Source organism: Perognathus longimembris, chromosome 3 (assembly GCF_023159225.1).
Source record: "Perognathus longimembris pacificus isolate PPM17 chromosome 3, ASM2315922v1, whole genome shotgun sequence".
Taxonomy (NCBI): domain Eukaryota; kingdom Metazoa; phylum Chordata; class Mammalia; order Rodentia; family Heteromyidae; genus Perognathus; species Perognathus longimembris.
In genome coordinates, this window is record NC_063163.1 from 13,368,622 (window position 1) to 13,396,174 (window position 27,553).

A 27,553-nucleotide genomic window follows, 5' to 3' on the forward strand; every position below is an offset into this window, starting at 1 on the left:
ACTGATCTAAATAATCACTTTCTTTAAACAAGGGTTGAATCTTGGCTCAAGTGGTAGTATGTCTGCCTACAAAATAAAAGGCCCTGATATTAAACCCAGTACTACCAAAAAATAAATTATAATTGATATACAAAAATATTTTCACTTTACATAAAATATCTTTAGTGTGTGTATGTGTATGCATGTGTATCCTGTATATTCAGAGACTGCACTACCAACAGTAGTTGAACTATGACATCTATACTCATGTATAGTTCTGTACTTTTATATATTCCAAATTATATGCTTCTTTTATCATAACTTATTTCAGTAAGCATTATACTCAATAGAAAAAAGTTTAAGGCATTTCCTTTAAAATCAGTATCAAGACAAGGATGCCTGCCCTCTCTACTCCTCTTCAACATAGTACTAGAATTCCTAGCCAGAGCAATAAGGCAAGAGGTAAATATAAAGGGGGTCCAAATAGGGAAAGAGGGTGTAAACTCTTCCTTTGTAGATGGCATGATCCTGTATTTAAAGAACCCCACAGACTCTACTCCCAGGTTGTTTTAGCTGATTCAAAACTTTGGCAAAGTAGCAGGATATAAAATAAATCCTCAAAAATCAATGGCTGTTCTGTACACCAACAATGCAAAGTGAGGCTGAAATCAGGAAAGCAACTCCTTTTGCAATAGCCTCAAAAAACATAAAATACCTAGGAATAACCTTAACCAAAGAAATAAAAGACCTCTACTATGAAAACTTTTAAAACCAGAAAAGGGAAATTAAAGAAGACCTAAAGAAATGTGAAGCCCTCCCATGCTCCTGCATTGGGAGGATTAACATCATGAAAACGGCAATAGTGCCAAAGGCTATCTACAAATCCAATGCAATACCCATCAATGTCTCCCAAACCATTCTTTAATTAAATAGAGGAAGCAATTCAAAAAGTCATATGGAACAATAAAAGACTTCAAATAGCAAAAACAATCCTAAGCAGAAAAAATAGTGCTGGAGGAATATCAATACCAAACTTCAAACTCTATTACAAAGCTATAGTAATAAAAACAGCTTGATATTGGCACAAGAATAGGCCTGAAGGCCAATGAAATAGAACTGAAGACCCAGAGATGAATCCACAGACCTAGGGCCACTTAATCTTTGATAAAGGATTCCACCCTAGTAAGAATGTCCATTACTATGAAAACTAATAACAGATGCTGGACGGGATGTGGCCAAAAGGAACCCCTACTACACCGTTGGAGAAGTGTAAACTTGTTCAACCACTCTGGAAAGCAGTTTGCAGGTTCCTCAAAAGGCTCAACACAGACTTCCCTATGACTCAGCAACCCTGCTTTTGGGCTTTTACCTAAATAAGACCACACTAAAGCTAGTAGCACAATTATGTTCATTGCAGCCCAATTTACTGTAGCTAAAACATGGGACCAACGCAGATGCACTTCAGTAGATCAAGAAGATATGGTACATATAAACAATGGAATGCTATGCTTCCATCAGAAAGAATGACATTGCCCCATTCATAAGGAAATGAAAAGGCTTGGAAAAAAGCATACTAAATGAAATGAGTCAGATCCAAAGAAACATAGACTCTATGGTTTCCTTCATTGGTAATAATTAGTATATGTCTAGGATAGTCCTAGCAGATGATCGCAATAGTTCAATACTATGTACATATTAATACCTAAAATTATGCTAAGGGAAATGAACTCCAAGTTATGGAAACAAGTGATTTATCATTACTGTTGTTATTTTCAACATACAATGTGAGATTATGCCTTTTTCTTTTGTCTTTCTTCCCATGATTTTACCCCTGATGTCACTGTAACTGATTTGGGTAATGAGGGTATTGTATATATGTTTATCGCAACTAGGGAAAGGAAGGGGAACATCAAAATGGAGAGCCAGAGGGTAAAAGGTGAATCAATGCAACAGCAATATTGTAAACCAACTGTGCAACTCCTGGGGGGCGAGGGGGAGAGGGGAAGGTGGGAGATAAATGAGGGAAGAGGTAAGAAGTTTGATAAAAAAAAAAAAAATGTACTCACTGCCTTACATATGAAACTGTAACCCCTCTGTACATCACTTTGACAATAAGTAAATTAATTATTTTTTTTAAGGTCAGAGACATTGCCTAGGCCCTGAGTTCAAACCGAAGGACAAGGAAGGAAAGAGGGAGGGAGGGAGAGAGGGAGGGAGGGAGGAACATATTTTCTACTATCACTTAGGATATGTCTGTCATTCTACATTGTTATAATAAACTAGAACGCATGTATTTTTTTTCATTTTTATTATCTGTTAAGAGAACTTGGGGCTGGGAATATGGCCTAGTGGCAAGAGTGTTTGCCTCATATACATCAGCACCACAAATATAGAAAAGGCCAGAAGTGGGACTGTAGCTCAAGTGACAGAGTGCTAGCCTTGAGCAAAAAGAAACCAGGGACAGTGCTCAGTCCCTGAGTTCAAGCCCCAGGACTGACAAAAAAAGAAAAAGACAGACAGAGAGAAAGAGAGAGAGAGAGAGAGAGAGAGAGAGAGAGAGAGAGAGAGAGAGAGAGAGAGAGAGAGAACTTGTTTCTTCCTGTTTTTTGATAAGAAGCCTAAGTTCCCTCCCCGTTACTGCCTAAGGATGTGACATGCAATCCAGCCCAGAAATATGCACCATGCATAAGTATGCCTCTACTCAGTACATTACTTTATGCCCCTAGCCACATACCCCTTCTCCCATTTTAATATTCATTCTTTTAATAAAAGCTTATGTGCTGTCATGATGTTGTAAAATTTACTTTTTTTCTCAAATGTAAGTGATTAACACTGCTAAAATCTGAAAAATTTCCCTAGCAAATAAACATTAATTCAAGTGAAGGATAAATAATGACCAAAGTCACATTGTTAAGTCAGCATACTCAAGATTTGAACTCCCTTCTTTTTTGTTTTTTAATTATTGTTATGGCAAACCAGATGCGCAGAGGGGTTACAGTCATTTAGGTCAGGTAATGAGTACATTTCTTTTGAACAATGTCACCTCTTCCCTGGTTTTCTCCCAGGTTTTCCCTCCCAAACCCCCTCAAGAAGTTTTATAGTTCATTTTCAACATAGTCTAGTGAGTGTCACTGCTGCATTTGTTCACCTTTGTCTCACCATTTGTGGAGTCTTCCTTATCCCCCCTCAAACAGATAAACATATTTAAGAAAAATAACAGAAAATAAAAATAACAAGAAAGGAGAAAAAAAGACAAAAAGCAAAATAACAAAAAAACTCTTGTTATCATTTCTTGAGGTTGAACTCACTTTTGATTCATAACTAATTTCTTATATTATTTTAGATGTCCTGAATAATATATGCTTTGATTATATTAGGACAAAAATATATGAGTATGATAAGGGGAAAGTGCCTTTGTAATAATAAACCTTTAAAATTAAGGATTGTAGAGGTTGTGGTAAATAATGAAATGCATTATATATTATAAACATTTGAATCATACATACACTTTAAATTTTAAAAATATATTTATTCTATTTTAGATTTTTTTTTTTTTTTTTTTGCCAATCCTGAGGCCTGACCTCAGGGTCTGAGCACTGTCCCTAGCTTCTTTTTGCTGAAGGTTAGCACTCTACAACTTGAGCCAGAGTGTTATTTCTAAATTTTTTTCTGTTCATGTGGTGCTGAGGAATGGAACCCAGGGCTTCATGCATGCTAGGCAAGCATTCTACTGCTAAGCCACATTCCCAGCCCTCTATTTTAGATTTTTATAAACAGTCAAAATATTAAAAGATGAAGATGAAAAAGAGGCCCAGAAGAGAGAATAAAGTAAAATAAAACAGGAATGGATTTGAATGGATTTGCATTATTTTATGTTGAGATACAAAATAGGTTTATGAGTATATACATTGGTCAAAAGACTAACCTTGTTATTTGTAAATGATATATTTCCTCTAATTTTAGTAGATTACATTCTTTAATAAAACACCTGATGTGGGGGCTGGGGATATAGCCTAGTGGCAAGAGTGCCTGCCTCGGATATACGAGGCCCTAGGTTCGATTCCCCAGCACCACATATATAGAAAACGGCCAGAAGCAGCGCTGTGGCTCAAGTGGCAGAGTGCTAGCCCTGAGCGGGAAGAAGCCAGGGACAGTGCTCAGGCCCTGAGTCCAAGGCCCAGGACTGGCCAAAAAAAATAAAAAATAAATAAAAAAAATAAAACACCTGATGTGGGGCACACCTGGAAGTCAACTAGCTGGCCCCGCCTGTTTCTCAGTCTTGGGGCCATGTGTGGCTAAGATGGTGGCGCCTAATAACAATGCGCAGCTGCTACAAGTGTCTTTGGTTATAATCCAGAAGCAGTTCTGTGGGCTGTGACACCCGGCTCTTCCACCCTTGATGGACAGCTCATCCCTCCCCTTCCTGCCAATCTTAGACCTGATTGGCTCCTGTGCCTTATATTAGTGGCACGTACTTCCCCAATAAACGTGATCTTGTGCTGGCTTGACTCCCAGGCAGTCTGATTGTCCTCCGGTGAGGGAGGGCTGGGTGGGGGCAATCTGCTGACCCTTTCCTTGCTTGGCTCGTCCAGTCAGGGCGTGCCTTCCCTCTCCCGTGGGTCAGGGGACCGTGGGGGTGCTAAAGACCCCGACAACCTAAGGTTAAGTAAAAGGTACAAAAATTAGCTTTCTTCAAATTTGGATGAAATCTTAAAGTGTAGATAAATTTAACAGTGAACCAAAATGAAAGAAAAAACAGTGCTCTCATATTAAAACTGTCTTTGATATTAAAATATATCACAAAATATTTTTTAATTCCATATATGAATTTTTTCTCAGAGTCCTCTTAGAAGTATTTTTTAGTGTTAAAATATTAATAAATCTCAAGGTCTTCTTTTGCATCAAATAGCCATCTACTTTTCCAATTCATTTTCAAAATGAACATTTTCTCTCATAATATCTATCTTAATACCACAGGTCATTGTTATTCAACCTGTAGCCATGGATTTGGCCAAGATGACTAAAAACAAAATGCTAAATATGAAGACTTGTATCCCCTTACTGGTAACCCCTAAACATTTTGCATGTTTTTCTATTCCTCTCCTCTGAATTTTTTCTTGTCCTGTGTTTCTTGACTGGTTATTGGTTGGACACTCTCTAGTCAATGCATTCCTAAAAAACTGAATGTTTGTTGTGTTTTTTGTTTGTTTGTTTTTACTACCAGCAATCCATCAACAGACCTTTTCTTTTCACATTTCCATTTTTTTACCTAATGACTCTACTACTACCAAATTTCTGCCTACACCCAAACATGTCCTGAAGTCTAGACTTCTCTTCCCAATAGACAATTGGATGACTCCTTCATGTAGATGCTCCATAAGCCTTTCATGAATACCACAGTCCCAATAGGATGTGTCTTCTCGAAACTGTTCACATTGTCTTAAATTCTTTCTGCAAGGAATTGTTCAATCCAGAAACTCAAGAATACTCTAAACTCTTTTATTTCTCTCAGCAATGTCTCTAAACATGGCTCCAAGCCCTATAAAGTTTACCCCCTAACTTATTCTCAGATAAGTCCTTCTTCATCCTCCACCATCAACACTGTTAGAGCCCAGGGCTTTATCTCTTCTTGGCTGACTCACCACACTGGACTCTGTATTAAATCTTGCAGTAATCACCTGCAACTGCACTTTCATTTTTCATAGTCTCAGTTTCCTATAATGAACCACTGTCCAAATATACAAAATGGAAAATTCCAAAAGTAAACAACTTGTGCATTTTAAATTGCAATTTCAGTAGATGACGAAATTAAGCTATTCTGCTCTGTTCTTTCTGGAATATGAATCATCCCTCTGTCCATCATATTTACCATATGAGCTCATCCATAAGTCACGTGTTACTGTAAGATTATCATTGTATTTGTTTTCTACCACCCAGTTTCAGATATCCATTAGGAGGCTCTGAATGTATTGCTAACAAATAAAATAGTACTGATTATAAATATTATACATATATGTATGTATGTACATATGCATATATGTAGCTCAAAGATAATAAAGAGAAAATTTATACCAAAATATTATGGTAAATATACTCAAATATATATTCTTTCACATAATTTTCTTTCTTTATTATCATTTCCCTGTATAATCTTCCCTCTAATCTAATTTTCACAGAAAGACTGAGTGATCCTATTCCAGGTGAAGTATTAAATATGAAGGCATATTTTCTCCTAATAAAATTACTGTATGGATCCAACATTTCTTTCAAGATTCAGTTTTGGAATCCATAGCATGGCATAAATCACCATTGGAGTTGCCTCTCTTCCCTATCCAGACATTTTCTTGACATTCAAATATTTTCTTAGCTTCAACACCTTCCATCTTCTAGCAGTTCTTTGTATGTGAGATTCTTTATATATACTGCTGGCTGTTTAATGAGGCCCACCCTGTCTTCCTCCATCTGGCTAATTAACATTTGTCTCTTAGTAGTACATCTAATTCTGTCATTGTCAGACTTGGTGTGCCCAGGGTAATCCTCCACTCTCATCGTTGTCTCATAATTTCCCAAGTATACATTTTAAATATCTTATTTTCTGCTTTTCATAATTTCCCTTTCTGACCCATGATTGAGAAAAAAAAATCTCTCCAAATACACTTTCATTCTTGGCTTTAGCAATCTAGTTAATTCTATGCATTTTAGAATTAAGAGTCACAGCATTGATCCAAAATAGGTTACTGTTTACCTGTATGTAACATTGGATAAGTCAGCTTTTCAAAGCTGCCATTTTTCTGTCCTTAGAATCAAGTGCTTCAGCATTCAAAGATTGCCAGCATGAAGCAAGTGAACTGGGGGAAATATTTTTTTTTGCTTCCCGGGGGACATTTGGCAATGTCTAAAGACATGTTTGGCTGTCATGGCTGGAAAGGAGGAAAGTGCTACTGGTATATGGTGGGTAGATAACAGGATGGTGCTAACCATCCCAACAAAGAAGACAATTCTACACAATGAACAATTCTCTGGTCTCAACGTGGTAGCAATGAAAAAAATTTTTTTATCGTAGTTCAATCCTCATTTTTGTATTGTTAATATTAAAAGAGTCAGTTAGTGAGGTGCCTGTGGTTCACGCCTGTAATCCTAAACTACTCAGGAGTTCTGAGATCTGAGGATGGTGGTTCAAAGCCAGTCTCAGCAGAAAAGTCCAATTAATCACTAGAAAACTGGAAGTGGCACTATGGCTCAAGTGGTGGAGTGCTAGCCTTGAGCTGAGGAGCTCAGGGACAGCGCCCAGGCACAGAGTTCAAGCCCAATGACAACAAAAATAAATAAATAAATAAATAAAGACTCATATACTTCCAACTTCTTAATAAAATCTATATTGGTTGTATTATTTATTACATTTCACTTGAGGTATATTAGATCATTGTTCAGCAAGTATTTTATTTCCTGCTCTCTATCACCCCACAGAAGAAAGGTCCTTCACTTTCATGATATGCTTTAATTAATGGGATACAAACAAAAGTGACAGTGTGCCAATCCTGTATCCAATCATTACAAATTACTTTATGCTTGCAACTGTGCTTCTGTACTCTTACAAGCAACTTAGGGGAAAAAAAACAATTCACTTGTGTTGTTTCTCCTTCATCTTAGCCCCCAAAACGAGCTTAGAATCTGACATAGAACTGTATGGACCCAGAAGCCACAATGAGTTACTATGTACCAAATCTTGATTGACCAAACCTTTACTGGTCTGCAGATGATAATCAGGAAATAAATGTTTGTGGATCTATGCCTCTGAGGTTCTCTGGTTGTTTGTTATGCTGTGATAAATGATTAATTAGCCAAATGCTTTTAATCATTATTTTCCCACACTAAAAAAAACAAGAATAATTAACATGAAGACATTTTTCTTACCAGAATTGAATGTGATGGAAGAATCCATAGCAATAACATTCTCATAATCCATCAAATGTTATTTAATCCTTCAGTTTATGTTAAAGAATATATACGTATGAAACGTTTTCTTTCCACTGGAAAGTACTTTCAAAAACTAGTGAATTTTAAGTCTTGATTAAGAAAGTAGAGAAGACTAAAAGAGAAATAGAATATGAAATACAACAACGACTGAAATATACTTTTGTCACCATATATAATTAGGAAAAATGATGTATATTATGATCAACTTCTCTAGAAGAGAAAAGAAAAGTAACTCCACGCAGGATTTTTTCAAGTTACATTTTATATTTAAAATCCTTTACTGTATATCCCATATATTTAGTTCTTGATTTCTTGAGCACATGATATGACAGAGAATCTGAATATGATCTTTCTACAGTATTATATGCATTATATTTTGGTAGAGGTGTCCTCATAAGTACATAAGCAGTGTGTGTTTTACTATCAAACAAAAGTTTTGTAAATCTTATATATTGTCTGTATTTTATGTTGCTGTTATAAAATTGTCTTGCTGAATTAAAAAAATTTGCATCAACTATGTTTGTGGTAGCCAGAAAAAACTAGTCTTACTAAGAGAATGATGCTAAGCAATTTGTCTTTGGCCTTAATAGTTCTAAAAGATGAGAATAATTAAACATGACCATTCTAATCATAATACAGACAAATCTGAAAATAAGCCATTAACTTTCTGGTTTTGTTTTCATCTTTATATAAGTTTGTAACAAACTCTCAAAGGTAGATATAGAGAGAGATTTCAGAAGCTGCATTTCCTACAATGTTTTACATCAGATAGTGAAGTTAGTAATTTATTTTTAAACTCTATAGACAAGGAACCAATCTGAATTCAAGGACTTTTAATTTTGGTACATTCTTTCAAATGAACGGTAAATATAATAAATGTACACAATGACTTCTTGCAAAGAAGAAAATAGATTTATAAAGTATAAGATAAAAAGTATCTCTCATCAAAAATTACGTACAAATTTTTCACTGAGTAATCTACATTATTTTTACTGAACATTGGCACTGGTGCAGTACTATGCAAAGCATAGCTTTCAAAATGCTTCTCTGCAACCTACCCCATTATCTCAACTTCCTACAATCCCAAAGTGCATTTCAAATTTAATATAGACAACATGGATTTCAGAATGAGAAAGAAAGCTGCAATATTCTTTCATGCAGAGTGAAGATCCAGTTAATGAGCAATAATTAATCATAACAGCTTGCTTCATTGTTGTCAAGAATTATGCAGAGTCTATAAAATTGATAGCTTGGAGTACTCTGAAAAAACCACTTCTATTTTTCCATAGTAGCCTTGCTCTCAACTACCACAGCTAAAATATGAAGCAGCTTAGCCTGAAAGAAGAGAAATAGTTGTCATAAACAGGTTCTTTACTGTTCCTGCAGTATAAATAAAATTCTGAACTGACTGCTTAAGCTTCTTTTCTTTGCCCATAGTATTCTGTTTGGAAGTTTTGCTGATGGATTCCAGGCTCTAAATATCACCTGTGAAGAAGATAAAACTGAAGTTTACAGTAAAGTATATGACCATGTCATGGCTAAGAAGATTTGTTACAATAATTTTATAGGGATGAGAAACCACATTCATGCTTAATACCAAATATATAGAAATAAAAGGAAATAGACTCACTAAATTGCAATTAAATTGAAAAAATAGGAACCATATACAACACTCCTAGTTTGAGGCTTCCTAAAATGAACCATGTTTATATTTCTCTCACTAAAAAATTAATCATTCCATTATTTAACTATACTTCTATTGCTGTTAACCATCCTAATTTAATTATTCATCATGTTTTTTATTAGAATATGGGAATCATAGGAAAATGCTTTTATCTCAGGAATCTCTAAACACACAAACTAATAAAATCTCAGGTCCAGAAAATATTACACACACACACACACACACACACACACACACACACATGCACAGTTGAATTTGTCACTTGAATTCATGTTGCCAACTCCATTCGACCATTTGCTAAGGAAAAAAATGCTAACTAAAACTGTATCAACTCTGCCACAAAGCAGCAATACTCTGAATATTCTTATTAAAGAGTATATTTTCAAAACAATTCAAAATATTTTAAAATATATTACCAGATTCCAGAAAATGCCATTTACATTTTAATTCCTTTCAAGTTTTTTCTCGTATGATAAAAGTGATGGGAGAATAAATCCCTAAAGTTATAAACGACAATTCAGAGTAAATTCTACACCTAATAGACATCATTTAGAAAATGGATAGAAGGGTGATGGAGAAACTTAAGAAGAAAACTAAACTGGTGAGCTTCCCTAAGACAAAATATTTTAAGAATAATTTTAATTCTCTATGACTTGGTGTGTATTTACTATTTCAATAATAATCTATGTGTTAATATTTCGTACCAAATGTGTATCTAGTATCTGGTAAATATATTTTAGTTTACTTGAAAATAACATGATCGGGGGCTGGAAATGTGGCTTAGTAGTGGAGTGCTTGTCTCCCATGCACAAAGCCCTGGATTCAATTCCTCAGCACCACATAAACAGAAAAAGCCAGAAGTGGCAATGTGTCTCAAGAGGTAGAGTTCTAGCGTTGAGCAAAAAGTAGCCAGGGACAGTGCTCAGGCTTTGAGTCCAAGCCCCATGACTGGAAATAAATAAATAAATATATATATATATATATATATATATTCAATGTTCAATAAATGAGATTTAGAATTATAATAGTAGTATGAGTAATAAATATAATAGAAATAGTTTTACCATTAATAAAATTGTTAGTATCTTAGTAATTATTATTAGCCTTGAAAAATATCTAGTATATTCAATATTCCTATTAACATTAACACTTAGAATAGTATCTTCATAAGCAGATTCAATATTGTGTATCACTAATAGTCTTACTATAAAAAGAACACATATATTGAGTGTTACTAGGACTAAAATTAAAAATTGAGTCCCATAACTAAGAATTTTATTCTTTCTGTAATTTCTTCAATGACTGAAAATGGTTTCATTACAAACAATGTAGAAAGTTATACACAAAATCTTTGTGATAACTACTTGATACTTAACTGTATGGTTGGTAGTCAGTGTTTAAAACTTTGTCCATGGATTATCTTTTGTGGTTAAATCACCATCCTCTTAATGTTAGCATTGCTCTTGTTTCTAACTCTATGAATGGAGATTGGAGTTACAGTTCTGATTTAAATTGTTCAAGTGATATGACTTGAGAACAAACACTTTCTGCCTAAAATATAGACTGAGATAAATTATCATTCCATCTATTTAAAGAGTACTATAATGTGAAAATAAAACAACATTAAGCCAAAAAATCACATTAATTTAACATATGCCATGGGTTAGACACCATGATAAGGAAAATGGTAGTCTAATGTTTACAAATATCAGACTAAGCTATTGTTCACAAGAAAGTAACAATATTGAATAAAAAGAAAATTCTGGAATCAGGACCTGCTATTAGAAAAGAAGTAATGGAAATGAGTAGGAATTATCTTTTAAATTTTAGTCATGATTTTAGCAGATATTAAGTAGCATTATAAGCAGAAAGAAACTGCAGATCTCTGAAGAATTACAAGTTAGAGAATGGCACACTAATATCATGACAAAATCTTCATCAGCAAGCCTACTTGGAAATTGAGAGTTAATCTAGTTGAGAGTCAAGCAGAACAGAGAATGAAATACAAAGGATGAAATATCCCCAAATAAGAAAAGAGGAAGCACTCAAAATGAATTATCTCAGAGGTAGGAAAGAGTCAAAACAAAGTACCCAGTACAAGGTGAAAGGTGGACCATTTTGAAAATGGGGAAGAGAACATCAGCTGCAAATGGAATGGATAACTAAGACTTCTCTTCATCAAACTGTTTGGTAGCATAAGAAAAATGAAATGGTGTCCATCCTTTTCTTACCATCTGACATCAACTTGCTAACTTTAAGACCTGTCCTAGAAAAGTACACTCCAGTAAGTTTCAAAAAAAAAATTAAATAAACCAAAGTGAATTAATGTTCCCAAACTTCCCACTGAAGGTCCATTAATCTGTTTCACAGTAAGGATTAACTGTGTTAAATGCATGAAAAGACTATATTTAAAACTGAAATGATATTAAATACTCAGAGAAACATTATCCCCCAACGAAAAAACAGCAGGTGGTTTGAGGTTATCAGGAACAGAGGCAACTCAAAGTAACATTTACATCAAGCGAATGTTAAAATGTGAAAAAAGGCCTTATCCCCAGGGAATAATTGCTGTAGAGTTTTCTGCCCAGCAACCAAGTAAGAAATGAGTAAAGAAGAAATGTCTAAGCATAAGCCTCACAAAACTCTATAACAAGCTCCTTTAATCAAAAGGCAATCTATTAAATATCATATCACTCCATTGGTTCTTGTTTGGGGATTTAGTTTTGTTCTTTATGTAAAGTTATAGTCATCAATGCCTCCTGGAAGTGATCAAAATTGGATTTTCAGACTTCTACAGTATGTTGATGATCACTTACAATAAAATCAGAATGAGAAAAGGAAATTGTCTGGAAGGACCATTGAGCCAGGTAATAGATTCAGTCTAATATATCCACACAGTAGGAAGCAAATTAAAATGTAGATGGAATTCTAATAGAGTACAACTGGAAAGACTTGCTCCAGTTTCTTACAGAGCTTTGTTTGCTGCTGCAAACAGTAATCTTAAAGAGATAAAATTGGTTATATTAATTACTTTAGACACTTTTACATGTATACATACGTGAGTTAAAATAACCATTGAGATCATAGTTCTTGAGATAAAAAGAACAAAACACATAAGCTGGAATGATTGTCTCGTGTGATTTGAGATAAGGTCATAATAAAGTATCTGTATGATTCAGGATAACACAAATTATTTTAGTGGATCCAAATCACACACTTAAGTTCAATATGTCATCTAATGATATCTAAATTCTTCCAAGGAAAAAAGTAACATTAATCTCCAAGCAACATCTATTACTTTCCATCCTCTTTCTCTTGTCAAATTCCTTTGCCCTACTCATTTTCCCAGTTAAACTGTGAAACTTACTACTACTTCCATCTGTATTTATAAGTACAAGGATATTTCAGAGGTTATATGCACTTTTTCAACATTTTAATAGGCTCTTTGACAGACAGCTGTCTGAGGGAAATCAGACTGTTGCTGTACATAAATAAATGATAAAAGGAGCTGATAGCTCACATATGTAAATCTCAGTTACTCAGGAGGCTAATATCTAGAGAATGGTTCAAAGGCAGTCTAAGCAGACAAGTATGAGACTGCAATAACAACAAAAAAGCAGGACTGGATGCTTGTCTCAAGTGGTAGAGTGCCAACTGAACAACCAAGTCAAAGAATCTCAATGCCCTGTGTCCAAACCTTAACCCTGCAAAATTAATAACAATAATCAAAATAATAAGAACTAAAGAGAATAAGAAGACAATGTAGGGAAATAATTTATAACATAATCAACAGTATAATTTGTATATTTGTATCTCCAAGGCTTGGGCATTGTTCCTGTGTTTTTTCACTCATCTAGTGCTCTATCACTTGAGTCCCAGCTCCACCTTTCTTTGTTTGTTTGTTTGTTTTGCTAGTTATTTGGAAATAAGAGTCTTATGGACTCTCTTGGCCAGGATGTCTTTGAACTGTGATCTTCAGATCTCAGCCTCTTAAGTAGCTAATATTAGAGGTTGTGGGTCACTGGCTTTGGGCTAACATAAAAAAAAATTTTTTTTTGACCAGTCCTGGGCCTTGAACTCAGGGCTTGAGCACTGTCCCTGGCTTCTTTTTGCTCAAGGCTAGCACTCTGCCACTTGAGCCACAGCGCCAATTCTGGCCATTTTCTGTATATGTGGTGCTGGGGAATCGAACCCAGGGCCTCATGTATATGAGGCAAGCACTCTTGCCACTAGGCCATATCCCCAGCCCAACATAAATAATTTTAATCAAACTGGTCACTGCAAATTGGTGAAAACACTCATGAAAAGCATACATTAAAAGGTAGGGCATTATTTGAAAACATAAATCTGAGTTTTTACATAGCAACTGTTAACACATTTACTCTCATTTTCTAGGGCTGCTGTAACACAAACTGCACCACAAACTGCGTGGCTCCAGTGAAAGAAATTTACTGCTTCACAGTTCTAGAACTGGAACCTGGTTAATTTTGTGTAACTTTACCCTTTTATACATTTAGGTTTTCATCCTCTTTCATTGTCTTTGGATATCCAATTACTCATTAACATCTTAATAAGGATCTTCTTTCTCCACCAGTGAATGTTTGCCCTTCTGTGGAAAAACCTGACATCTATATTTGTGTATATATTGGAGTTCTCCAATCTTCCTATGTATCTATCATTTTACTATATGAGCTTTTCCTATATAGCTGCCCTATAACTATACAGCACACCTAATCATAGGTACAGTGGTTCCTCTGTTTTTGTTTTGGCTTTTCCAGAATAGTTTATTACTATATGTCTTACGACTTTACAAATAAATGTAAGAAAAGGCTTGAGTGGGTCTACACAACATCTTCTGATTTTTTTGACAGAAGTTCCATTAAGCCTACCTAATCACTTGTGATCTTCTCTATGCAAGAATATTTTCACATACATGAGGCTTTCAGATTTTCATTTGGACTACATTTAGGGATGTTTGGTCTCTATGTTGATATATCTTAAACTATGCATTTGTAAATTATTATAGTCACTGTCTCCAAATTAGTCTATGATGCAATGAAAAGGAATAATTTGAGAAGGATAATGACAAAATTATTGAATTCATAAGCCAGTCATTGGATAACTTCCCGTAGGATCTTCCCTTTTGAAGCATTCTGTTTGTCAGCTCTCAGATTTCAGAATGCATGTGAGCTTCAGTCATAATGAGTCAAAACACTGCAATTCAAAGAAATTTGAAGTTCCATTTCATTACCAACTAAGCAGCAGAAAATCCTGCTTTGGAAGGTACCAATTATTATATACCAAATAATCTGTCTTCACTCACTTTCAACCATGTAGACTATACTTAGCACTAACCCCAAGCACACACAAATCCACTGTGTACAATGACAATGAACCCCTGAGGCCCTTTTGTTGAACCAAGGCAGCACTTCTAACAATCTGGTGACTGACTTCATACAATTCCCCAAACACAATTTTTTTAAAAGCCATTAGACATTTCTTCCCTGAAATGTTTTATTAGGTAGCAAATATTGGCAGGGAGGAAGGCTGCCGGGACGAGAAGGGGCATATTCCATAAGTAGAGGATAAAGAATAGCTAACATATATTTAGTGCTCATAGGATAAAGGGCACCAGGAACTGTGCTGAGTGCTAACATGAAATTATCTCAATCAATCATTAATTGCAGCCTAGATGAACAAAGTGTTATAATTATCCTTTATAAGATAGAATCCAAATTTGAACTCTCAGACTCTAGAAACCTTGCTTTTAAATCCTTAAACATATTGCCTTCCCAGTCACAATAATTTTCTCATGCCAAAGACCAGTTTTGTTTATTTATAGTATATCTTCAATTCATTCTTATTTAGGAAAAAAAATATTGAATCTGTTTCCTCAGTTAATATTGGAGTCAAGTTTATACCCTGAGGTGATGAAATCAAACAAATAGTACAAGAGAACAACATCTTTTAACGTAAAAGAGTTCAATTATCTTTGTTTATACAAAAGTTTACCCACAGGCAGAAATATCTTGGAATTTAAAAAAGCACAGCATAAGCATAGCTCTCCAGCTTTATTTATTTACTACTGTAACTCTCTAGATCATGAGATGCCACGTTAAGCCATTTGACTCTTGCCTAAAGCTACAACAGCTATAGACCACTGACTACTAAATGTATTTCATGCTAAATGTAAAGAGAGACATGGGGGGGAGGGAGGAAGTGTTATATAATTTATATTTTCTATTTGAGGAAAGAGAAGTATCTTATTTCCCATTATAACTTATCAATTTGTCAACTGAATATTATCAATGATAATTTATTATTTTTATCTTAACCTGTTCCCGAGGCTAAAGTTTAAACATTTTTTAATTTATTTAATTTTTACTGTAAAGGTATTTAAAAGTTGATAGTAAATTACATTATTTATTTTTTTAGTTTGATTGTAATGATAATAAACAAAAATGTCTCTATGATTCAATAAGGGATGGTATAATAAAAAAATTTGATTAATTGATAACTATTTTATTTCTTGGTAAACAAGACTTAAGTAATTTTCACTTTATATTTAAATAGCAAATATGTTCTTGTTGTTCCCAGGAAAACCCCAAACTTCTGTCTTGAGACCCTAATGTTCAAGATAGAACCTTACTTGCTGAGTTATTCACTAATAAGTAATTGTATTTTTTTTTTATCTTTTTTTGGCCAGTCCTAGGCCTTGGACTCCGGGCCTGAGCACTGTCCCTGGCTTCTTCCTGCTCAAGGCTAGCACTCCGCCACTTGAGCCACAGCGCCGCTTCTGGCCGTTTTCTGTATATGTGGTGCTGGGGAATTGAACCTAGGGCCTCGTGTATCCGAGGCAGGCCCTCTTGCCACTAGGCTATATCCCCAGCCCCCTAATTGTATTTTTTAATTTTTATGCAATTATACTTTTTTGTCTAAAACAAGTTTCTCACATTGAAACTCATGACTTGTCCAGCTTAAATATTATTCTCTAATAGAGTCAATGTTATCTTATGCTAATATTTTTAAAGGAATATAAAACTATTTATTGACCACTGTTCACCATTATTTAAAATATTGATGCTCAGTTTTATTTGTTTTCAAATTTCACTTGCTAACTATGTTTATTTGCATATTATTTATTTCTTTATACTGCCTGTCACTTTTAAATCATAACAAACATTGATAAATGTTCCATGGTATAGAATCTTCGGTCATTTTATCAAAATTAATTTTGTTTTTATATTCAGTTAAACTTTCTCATAAAAACAACATTCTTATCACTTTACAGAGCCAGTTAGTAAAGAATCATTAGAAATATGTCTCTTCTATACCATTATTCTTCAAATCTGTATCAAAGATTAGCTATTATTGGATAATCAAATAATGTACACACTTAGTAACATGCCAAATTAGTACACCAACTCACATCCTTCTCTCATTGATAACTTCAGAAAAACATGTCAGTTTCTATCACTCTCCTAGCAAGAGAAAGACTCTAGAGCCAATGTAGAACCTATCCTACAGAAATGCTTCTGTAAATCCATCACTCTAAAGGTACCCGTACACAAACACAGAAACCTTGTCATACTTTACCACGCTCAGGCCACTCCTACTTTCATTCTTTTGTAATGCCAGGGGCCATTGATGATCACACATCTCAAATATGCACCTAAATCACTATAATATCTCTAGATAATAAAAAAAAAATAACCCCCTACCTGAGTTGCACAGGATCCACATAGCTGCTTTATGTAGGCTGGTCCAATGATTCACATTACTTTTTGCTCAAGCCACTGATTTGGTAAAACATCCAATTTTAGAAAAAGAAACCAAAAGCCTAAGAGTTCCACAGGATCTGCTTCTCTGCTTTATCCAATCACAGCCATTATGGCACTTGTTGTAGACCACCTATTCTGGTCTCCTTGTTCATATTCTTCTAATGGCTAAGGCTTGCTGCGACCTTAAGAGTCTCCTCTATTCCTGGAATGTGTTCCACCTAGATACTTATAAAACTAAGCCCTCAACTTCCTTCAACTCTTTGCTATAATTTCACCTCTCCTCTGACTATCTAACTGAAAATTACAACTCTTTAGTACTTACAGTTCTCATCGTCTTACTCTCTCTATTTCTCCAAGAAGTTTAATATACTTTAACCCACATCTGAATTAGGTTTGTCTATTTTTAATTTTCACTGGATTAATTGCAAACTACAAAGAACTTTGCTTCATTCACTCCTATATCACAAGAACTTCCAACAATGCTGCCAGATAGAGATCACCCATAAATAATTATCATTTAATGCATGAAACTCCCATGACCCATAACTTTTCATGGTGCCTGCCTGTTCAACCATCGATAGTGGTGCTATTCTCTTGAACCTTCTCCCTAGAGGCTGAAAAAGGCTAAAATTGAAAATACTCATACCATCATATATACACATTTACTAACTAGTTATCTATATGGTCAGCCCTCTGACTGCTTTGTGGTTCATTGCTTTACCCATTTCCAACAAAAGGTACTTACACACACACACACACACACACACACACACACACACACACACACACTTCCTATTTCATTTCATATCATTCCCTATAACTACATCAGGGTTCATGTTCCCTAAGCACATTGTTACTGAAGATGGTCTCTCAAAAAAGTGTGGTATTCTGACAAGGCAGAAGAGAGAACAAATATCGTGTGGCACCGACTATCAAAACAATGTATAACTCATGAGGAGCTCCTATCAGATGGCAGATACATTATTGAATTTAAAGTAATTTCTTAAATCATTTCATAGTGCTATTGTTTTTCCTTTTCTGTAAAATTAAAAGTCAATGTGTTAGATAACATGTCATATAGTCTTAAAGTATGTAAAACTGTAAGCTGTTCAAATATTAACAATGATTTTTTTTTTTTTTTTTTTTTTTTTTTTTTGGCCAGTCCTGGGGCTTGGACTCAGGGCCTGAGCACTGTCCCTGGCTTCTTTTTGCTCAAGGCTAGCACTCTGCCACTTGAGCCACAGCGCCCCTTCTGGCCGTTTTCTGTATACGTGGTGCTGGGGAATTGAACTTCATGTATGGGAGGCAAGCTCTTGCCACTAGGCCATATCCCTAGCCCCAACAATGATACTTTTTAACTACTTGGTTAGATTCCTACATGACAGGGGTAAATTATCATTCCTAAAAGAAAACATGTTGATATTAAGATGACCAATAAAAATGCCTATGAAAAAGGCTGGAAAATAAGCTAGTCCATCCAGATACTGCTCAAAAAAATATCCACATAAAGAATTTATAATAATAATAAACTAGTAATAATTTGTAATATAGTTGTCACCCCTGAAAATTTTGTTCTTCACACAAAATACATTTGGGCAATAACATTTTTTCTACCACCGTCTTTATATGTAGAAAAATGCCTTATGTTCAGATAATACTTTTTACTCTATAGAAGAGTTGATACTATCAACAAAAAGAACCCACTTAGATATTAAGAGCACTGGACTAAGAGGAAAAACTATGAATCTTCAATTATACAACATACAAATTTTAAATGTCACTATCAATTTAATAATAAAGTTCGTTTCACTGGATAAAATATTTTAAATGATTCATAAAGCTTGAATTATAAAATGAACAACATATTACATAGTATCAAATTTTCTTTAATGTATTTTTGTACAATACTTACAAAAATTCCTTTGATAGTTTTTTTTACTCCTTCCTTAAGTATGTAGTCATAAGAAAAGCATTTACTATAAGTGGATTTAGAGTTTATAAAAATTTCTGTATAGAGGAAATGGCTTACACTTGCAATCCTAACACCTCAAAAGGTGAAAATCAAGATGATAACAGTTGAAGAACAGCCTCTGCAAAAAGGTAACAGGACCCAGTCTAATCCAGTAGTTGTGCATAGTGGTGCACAACTTTTATGTCAGCAACCAGAAAGCCATAAATAAGAGGATCATATTCCAGGTCAATTAGAGCAAAAGATTTCAAAACGAACCAAAGCAAAAGCAGTAGACAGGCTGACTAGCTATCACAAACCCCTGAGTTCAAACCCCAAACACACACACACACACATACACACACACACTACTAAGTTTCCTTAGTAAGTTTCATCAAGAAACTTACTAATGATAATTGCTTTTTAGGAGTAAATATTCCTAACATAAAGTCTGTATTAAAAGCACACATTAATTGTTAATTGTTTTTTAATGGATTAGTACCACAAAAACTAGCACTTAAAAATGTATAATGGAGTCAATTTAATAATAAAAAAATTTCACTTTTTACAATAGAAAAATTAACTGTACTTGTGGATTTATTGTTTTACAGACTAGGAAAAAATAAAGTAATCAAAACATACTGTTTACATTTACCCTAATAGTTGAATGGTGTTTTGTTTCGTTTTTTTTAACACTCTGCTCATATAGTGTCAGGAAATAGAAGTCATGGTACCTCACCATCATAAGAGTAGACTACAGTGTCACAGCACAGTAGGAAATGTGCCAGAAGGAGGGAGGAGAATCAGTGGTGGAGGGGTGAAAAGATTTGGCAACATAGCAATAAATACTCAATTTAAAATTATTTGTCACCTATAAATTTTCTCTTTCCCTTGCTACCAACTTATGAAATTCCACACATATTTAACAGATAAGTGTGCATGCATGAGTTTGTGAGCTAGAAATCAAAGTTGTAAAGTCATACTGAATTTCATAGGAAAGAAACAAAGAATGAGAAATGCAAGTCAGAGGAACAGAAGCAGGAATCGCCACACAACTGCTAGCCTTGGGCAATGCAGACCTCAAATTATCTGTAGAATATGACATGAAGTTTGAATTATTTTAGGGAAAACCTCAACACTTAGAAATTCAAGATGGCATCTACACCCAATAAAAATGTAAATATATCCAAAATATGCATAGCATATCCTCTAAGTGTACATACAAATGACTGTCTATAAGAGAAAATAGCCCACAAAATAAATTTGTGTGAAAAAAAAATCAAGCTCCCTAACAATGAGAGAACCAAACTTTGAAAACAAGATAGCATTCCATATCTATTGGTTCCATAAAAATTTTTAAATTCTGAAAATCCTGTGTTAGCAAGGATGTGAGGCAATGAGAAAGCACAGGAGGTGTTTATTATAGGGAATATAAACTGGTTTCGCTACTTAAAAACACAATTGTGGTAAATTTGTAGCAACCTTGACAGGCTGCCTAACCAAGAAACCCAACTGCCCTTTGTATATGAAGATATACTAATGGAGACATGATCAACAATGTTCACTGAGACATAAAGTTTAAAAATAAGTTAAAAATTACTAAAATGCCAAGCAACAGAAGGAATATGTATATACACATACTTATATGTATATATCTACATAGACATGTATCTATCTACATAGATACTATACATATATATACATTCTCTATATATGTGTGTATATAATATATATGAAGTTTAACTCTGGGTTCAATCCCCAACATAATATTTATTACCTGACATATGTAAAGGTAACCCTGCTGTATATCAACTCTAAAACAACAACAAAGTAAATTAGGAAAATAAGATAAAATTGCTGATTTGCTGAAGAAAAGAACATTATAAGTCAAATTAAACCGATGAGATAAATGGGACAAGTGAATGGATTGATATGGGATAGATAGATACTCAAAACTCTAACTAGTTAAATATCTCATAGATATTTTCCCTTGAATAAATTGGCAAATTTTAAGGATTATCTCTAACTTCCTGTGCAAAACTAACATAAATAGTTTGCATAATATAGAGATAAATTATAAATAACCAGGCAGGTGGTCTACTCATCTTCTCTGCAATTAAAGTACAATGGTTACACTGAAAAGATTTAATGGCAAGAGTACTCAGTATAAAATCAAGGTACGTGCTCACTTTGGCAGCACATATACTAAAATCAAGGAAGGATTGTTCAGGTTACTGTGAAATAGTTACTCTGCCTGCCACGTCAGACTACCACAGTCATAGAGATGTATCTATCAGAATTAAAACAATTAAAAGTTGACTGCATTTTCAAGGAAAATGAATCTTAAATCTATAGTTAATTTTTTTCCACCTTCAATTATGTTTAATGCAAATCCAGCTTTATTTCCAGTCAAAAAGTAATTTTAGCTCCACACTTTTACCTGGAATGTAGGTAATATGTAGTAGCCTGCCGGCAGGGATTTGAAAAGGAAAAAACACAAACACAACTTTTAACTTCAGAGATAAAGGACAGCTTGATAGGGAAAAATACGTTTGTAGCTGATGTATGAGAACACACACTAAATCACAGGCTGCTTAAAACTGCAAAGGACAAGTACACTAGCCTTCATTATGAAACTGACAGAAATACTATGTGCCTCACTCTAGTTTTAAAATAAGCTAATAAGCCCATTTTAATATATTAGAAGTGTGGTAGAACCAATGAAAGTAAAATATATTTAACATGTAGACACTGCCTCAAATATAAGTACTTGAGAGATTTGGCTACTGGTAGGTACTCAACATACAAAAGCATCAACAAGAAAACAACACAAGGCCAGGTATTGGCAATTAATGGTTCTTATCCTAGCTACTCCAGGAATGAGATTGAGAAGATCAGGCTTTCCAGGCAACCAAAGCAGAAAATTCCATGAGACTTCATCTCCAAAACCTGGACTAGGGTGCCTCAAGAGGTAGCGCAAATTTAACAATCAAACTCAGCAAGCAAGCCAAGACAGCATGAGGTCTTGATTTCAAATCCCAGTTCCAAAAAAATAAATAAATAAAAGGGGTGGGGGATAGAAGGAAGAAATAATTCTTTTTTAGTTTTTAAATTAAATTTTTAATAAAAAGTCAAACTCAATCTATTAAAAAGAGAGGTACAATTTACTAAACAGAAAAGAAAATATTGTATAAAATTACATCACACTCTGACAAATAGAGACAATCTCAGACTTTACTATACATGTTTTGCTACTGACATGGTTATCACCAAAAATTTAACAAAATTGCTTTACAATAATCAATAATTTCTTGTCCTGGCTAAAGTATTCCAATTAACCAGTTTAAATCACAAATGTTTGCTTAACATGCCTATCAGTAAATTTTTGTCGAAATAGTTTACATGAATAAACTTGATGACATGGAAGTTGTATTTTAAAGAATCTGAAATAGTATATACTTAATAAGATCCTAAAAATCTGACATTTCTTGGTTTCTAGGAAAAAATATAAGTTCATCTGGGACTACATATTCAGTCAATATAAATTGTATTCTGAGTTATTGTACTGATTCTATTTAATAAGTATACTTTTAAAAATTAATCAGCCTTGTGATTTAGTTATATCATATAAACAAAGGAAGTTAAACACACTGACATAAATATACTTATTAAAAATACTGTCAGAAGTCACATTCTATGTGGAACACAAGCAATAAATTTGTTTAAAAACCAGTATAATCTACACATTACCATTCTTATCATATACAGAATAGCTAATGCTTTATAAAAGAGGAAGATAAATTAAGGTATTTTATTATAGCAATAAGCGATTTTATAGTAAAGATGACTAAAATAAGGAAAAGATCATCTATTTTTCAGTGTGCTAAAAGGTAATTTCATAACTCATTAATTTTATTCCTGAACATATTGGTTGAACTGAGGTTGTGTTCTGGTTTTAGCTTACCTTTAAACATTCAATTAATATCACAGTTTACTATTTGCCACACTTGCCTTCACGTTGCTCTATTGAACTGGTACTCTCATGAAAACAACTAAAGTTACAGAAAGAAATCTCAAATATTTATTTGTTCAGGTCATAATTTTTATATAAAATTTCCCAGTTAAAAGCAGTGATATTTTATGTAATGTATTCTTTATGAAATCAAATTATTGTGTCTGTTTGCCTTGAGGTAAACTCATGCTTAAGAGTTGTGGGGAACCTAGCAAAACCCTATAAAGGGCAAATACTTACCAGGATTATTTCAGTAATATAAAAGTTTATTCGATTCAACTCAAATATATGCCCTTGATAGCTTCATAAATAAGTTATGAAGGTTAGAAAACATAAAATCCCATTTTATGCCAAAATAATATGGAACAATAAGGAAATAAAACTAGCCACATTTAGCAGTATCTCTATCAGATGCAAATCACCCCACAAGGCTAGTAGTTCATTTCAGAACTCAAGTACAGTTACCTTGGAAAGCAGCTGCATTTCGAGATATTAGCATTTTTAATGCAGAGCTGGATGCTTGAAGGACTTGCTGCAGATCTTGACGAGCAGCAACTTGGTATCTCTCCTCCATCTTTCTGGTGCAACATGTTGGTTTTTCAGATATGCAAACCTGAAGATCAGCTCCTGGAACACACACAGTATTTTCCAAATGATTCAATGAGCATTATACAATACACTGCAGGCATTATGAGAACCCCGGAACACAAGTGGTTCATATTCGAGGTAAAAATTTGATGTTTTCAAAGCATTTGATATTAGAAAAAATATCAGCTTATATTAACCAAGACAAAGAATTTTGAATGATTGACTCTTTGCTCAAACATGTAGTACAAAGAAGAAAACCCTGGTGGAAGACCACATTGAACATCCTCTGGCTACCCAGATTTTACTTAATGTTCATGACATGATGAGTTTGTTCACATGGCCTAATATAGTTGTCCTGTTATGCTCCAATATGAAGAAGAGTCTCAGTTCTTTGACTTTGGGATACTCCAAAGTTACCACATTAGCTCTGAACTAACAAATACTTCTTAGATTGACAAAACTAATAGATGTACACAGGTACACACACACAACACACACAAAGGCACACATGTTACAGCCACCTTTCAAGCTCTTTCCACTCATTCACATAGAGTCAGTCTGATATCTTCCATTTCCAAAAGTTGGTTCTAGATAAAGACCAAAACATGTGAAATCATTCTGAGTTTTCTGCCCAACAACATGGGACACTAACAATTCTATCAATTTTGTTCTTAGTTTATTTAATTTGGATAACAAATGACAGCATTTCACAAAGGCTAATAAGCACAAAATACTCATGTGTCACAATAGGTAACATGTCAGCAATTGTTTTTCATTTATCTTGCCTAAAGTTATTCCAAAGAAAGTTTTCCTCAAATAGTAACATTGACAGAAAACAAAGCTGTCTTCTCAGTTTTATTTTTAAATGAAAGATTTGAGGAATTTGCATTCAGAAAACTACAATAATAGGGAGAAAGAAACAACAAATATTGAAACATATAATCTTAATTAATGTTTAATAACCACTAGAGATTAAAAGCAAATATACTAATAATAGATCATTACCAATATGTTTCTATAGTGCACATGTCTATCATGTGTTTGCTAAGTCACATTCCCACACATGGCCTGTAAAGACTTGGAGAGTCATGGATCTATCTTCCCTTCCTCTATTCCAGTTTTATATCCATTATCATAGATCATTGTACTAATCTTTATACACTTGGGCCTTATTCATGAAACACATACTTACCCCAGAGCCATCCTCCATGATTTTCCTTCTGCCTAGAACTTGTGTTGTATGTATGCTCACCCACATATGCAGCAAGCACACACCTTCATCTGGCACATTCTCTGGCACATAACCTCCAATACAGCTCAACACATTGTGTAAAGGCCACCTGTCTACTGCATTTAGCATGGTTGCAATTTTATATTTGTTGATCTCATTTTCAGTTAGTTTACACACAAATTGTAAAACTCCAAGGGTATAGAAGACGCTTGTTGTGATATCCCAATTACACAGGACATCATGAACCCTCAGAGGTTAATATATGAATTATCTCTTCTGATCCTTAGATCAACCTTAAGTATAGTACCACTGCTGTCACATTTTGTCCAGGTTCAAATGAAAGTAAACATAAGTTTAAAAACTACCCATGGCTAGGCCCCAGTAGGTGCCAGTGTTCACTCCTGTAATCCTAGCTACTCAGGAGGCTAAGGTATAAGGACAGTGGTTCAAAGCCAACTCAGGCAAGAAAGTCCATGAGACTCTTACCTCCAATAAACTACTCAGAAAAAGTCAAAAGTAGTGCTGTAACCATGAACTAGAGTACTATCCTTGAACAAAAATAGGCTTGGGGACTGGGCCCATGCCCTGAGTTCAAACCCAGGACCAGAAAAAAGAAAAAAGAGAAAAGAAAAAGAAAAAAACAAAAATCTTCCCAGGACTGAAATTATGTCCAAAGTGTTAAAGCACATTCCAACAGTGACGTCTCTGAGTTCAAATCCCATTTCCACCAAAGAACAAAGATAAAGACAGCTGTGTCACTGGCAAAGCTGAAATTTAGAAACAGGCAAACGAATTCCCAAGCTACATTTTCTCTTACTCTAGTATGAGAAAAGTGTTTGGTTTGCAAATGGTTCCTTTACAGACAAACCTGATCATTACCTACTCTCCTATTTACAGAGAAAGCATCTGTTTGGAAATTTGCAAGAGAACTAATTTTATGTTGAGAGGACCCAAAAGATTTATTCAAAATAAAATAGGGGAAAATATAGTAATTGAGTTGCCATTTGCTTCTCTGCCCATTTTTAAGTGATGGAAATGCACTTAGAAAGATGCTAAATATTGTTTGTATGGCTCTATTGGACAAAACATAGCAGAATATATCTCAGCAAGCATGTCTAAGTAAGCATGTATAGCATTTTAGACCACTTAGCAAACATTCCCTAGTTGATGAGGATCTACATTGCTTCAGATTTTCATTTATAAACTTACAAATGTGTTTTGACAACACGTAACTAAATCCTAAAAAAAAAAGCAAAGCTATGAATCATTAATTCAGAAATTAACTTGGTACAATATTTTCATCAGGATGACCTGCAAAATTTTTTCGTTAAAAAGTTTTGAATTTTAGTGGAAAAAGAATTTACAAAATTTAAAAAAATATTTCCTATTTCTCATCTTCTCATAGTATTCCAAAGAAGACAGGATGCACTACAGACAATTCTCAGGAAAAAATATGCTATCTTACATGCTACCCATAGTAAGTACAAGAGCTTTATGAATACATGTTGCTAAAACTTCTTAAAGCCCATCATGCAGCGATTCTTCTATATTGTAAATAAAATTATCACCCAAAGAAAATAAAGCTAATCAACTCTAAACATACTTCAGTGTAACAGGAAATACAGTAATTATTGTAAAGATTTCAAAGCTGACTTCCAGGAACATAGTATAATCCCAGAATCCAAACTAGCAGATAGCTATCATGTCTCTGGAAGGTAAAATCTAACTCAGCAAGAGATATCAACAACAAAATTAAATTAAAAAGTGGAGGCTAAGGGCAGTGGATCTCAAATTCAGGAGGTGAAGATTGGGAGGATCATAATTGGAGACCAGCTCAGCCTAGTCAAAGTTCAAGACCCCATGAAAGAAGTAACTAAAACCTAATGAAAGGTTTGGAGGTATGGTTCCAATGCTGGCACAGCTACCTAAAATTTGCAAGGCTGTGAGTTCAAAAAGGAAGGGAGGGGGGAAAGGGATGAAGAAAGTGAAGGAGGGAGGGAGGGGGGGAAGTGGGAGGGAGCAAGGGAGGGAGGAAAGGAGACAGAAAAAGAAGGAAGGAAGGAAGGAAGGAAGGAAGGAAGGAAGGGAAGGAAGGAAGGAAGGAAGGAAGGAAGGGAGGGAGGGAGGGAGGGAGGGAGGGAGGGAGGGAGGGAGGGAGGGAGGGAGGGAGGGAGGGAGGGAGGGAAGGAAGGAAGGAAGGAAGGGAGAGGAAGGAAAGAAAGCAGAGGAAGGAAAGAAATAAGAGAGGGAGAAAAGAAAGAAAAGAAGGAAGGAAGGAAGGAAGGAAGGAAGGAAGGAAGGAAGGAAGGAAGGAAGGAAGGAAGGAAGGAAGAAAGGAAGGGAGGGAGGGAGG

At 34.6% G+C, this 27,553-nt stretch overlaps 1 protein-coding gene across 1 annotated transcript in view; it reads right to left on the reverse strand.

The window, feature by feature from the left end:
- The window catches only part of Gpc5 (glypican 5), a 455,251-nt gene that overhangs the window by 400,702 nt on the left and 26,996 nt on the right, over positions 1 to 27,553 (reverse strand). The window contains 1 exon segment of the mRNA XM_048341183.1: positions 23,847 to 24,008. Within this exon segment, the coding sequence (XP_048197140.1) occupies positions 23,847 to 24,008 (162 nt within the window).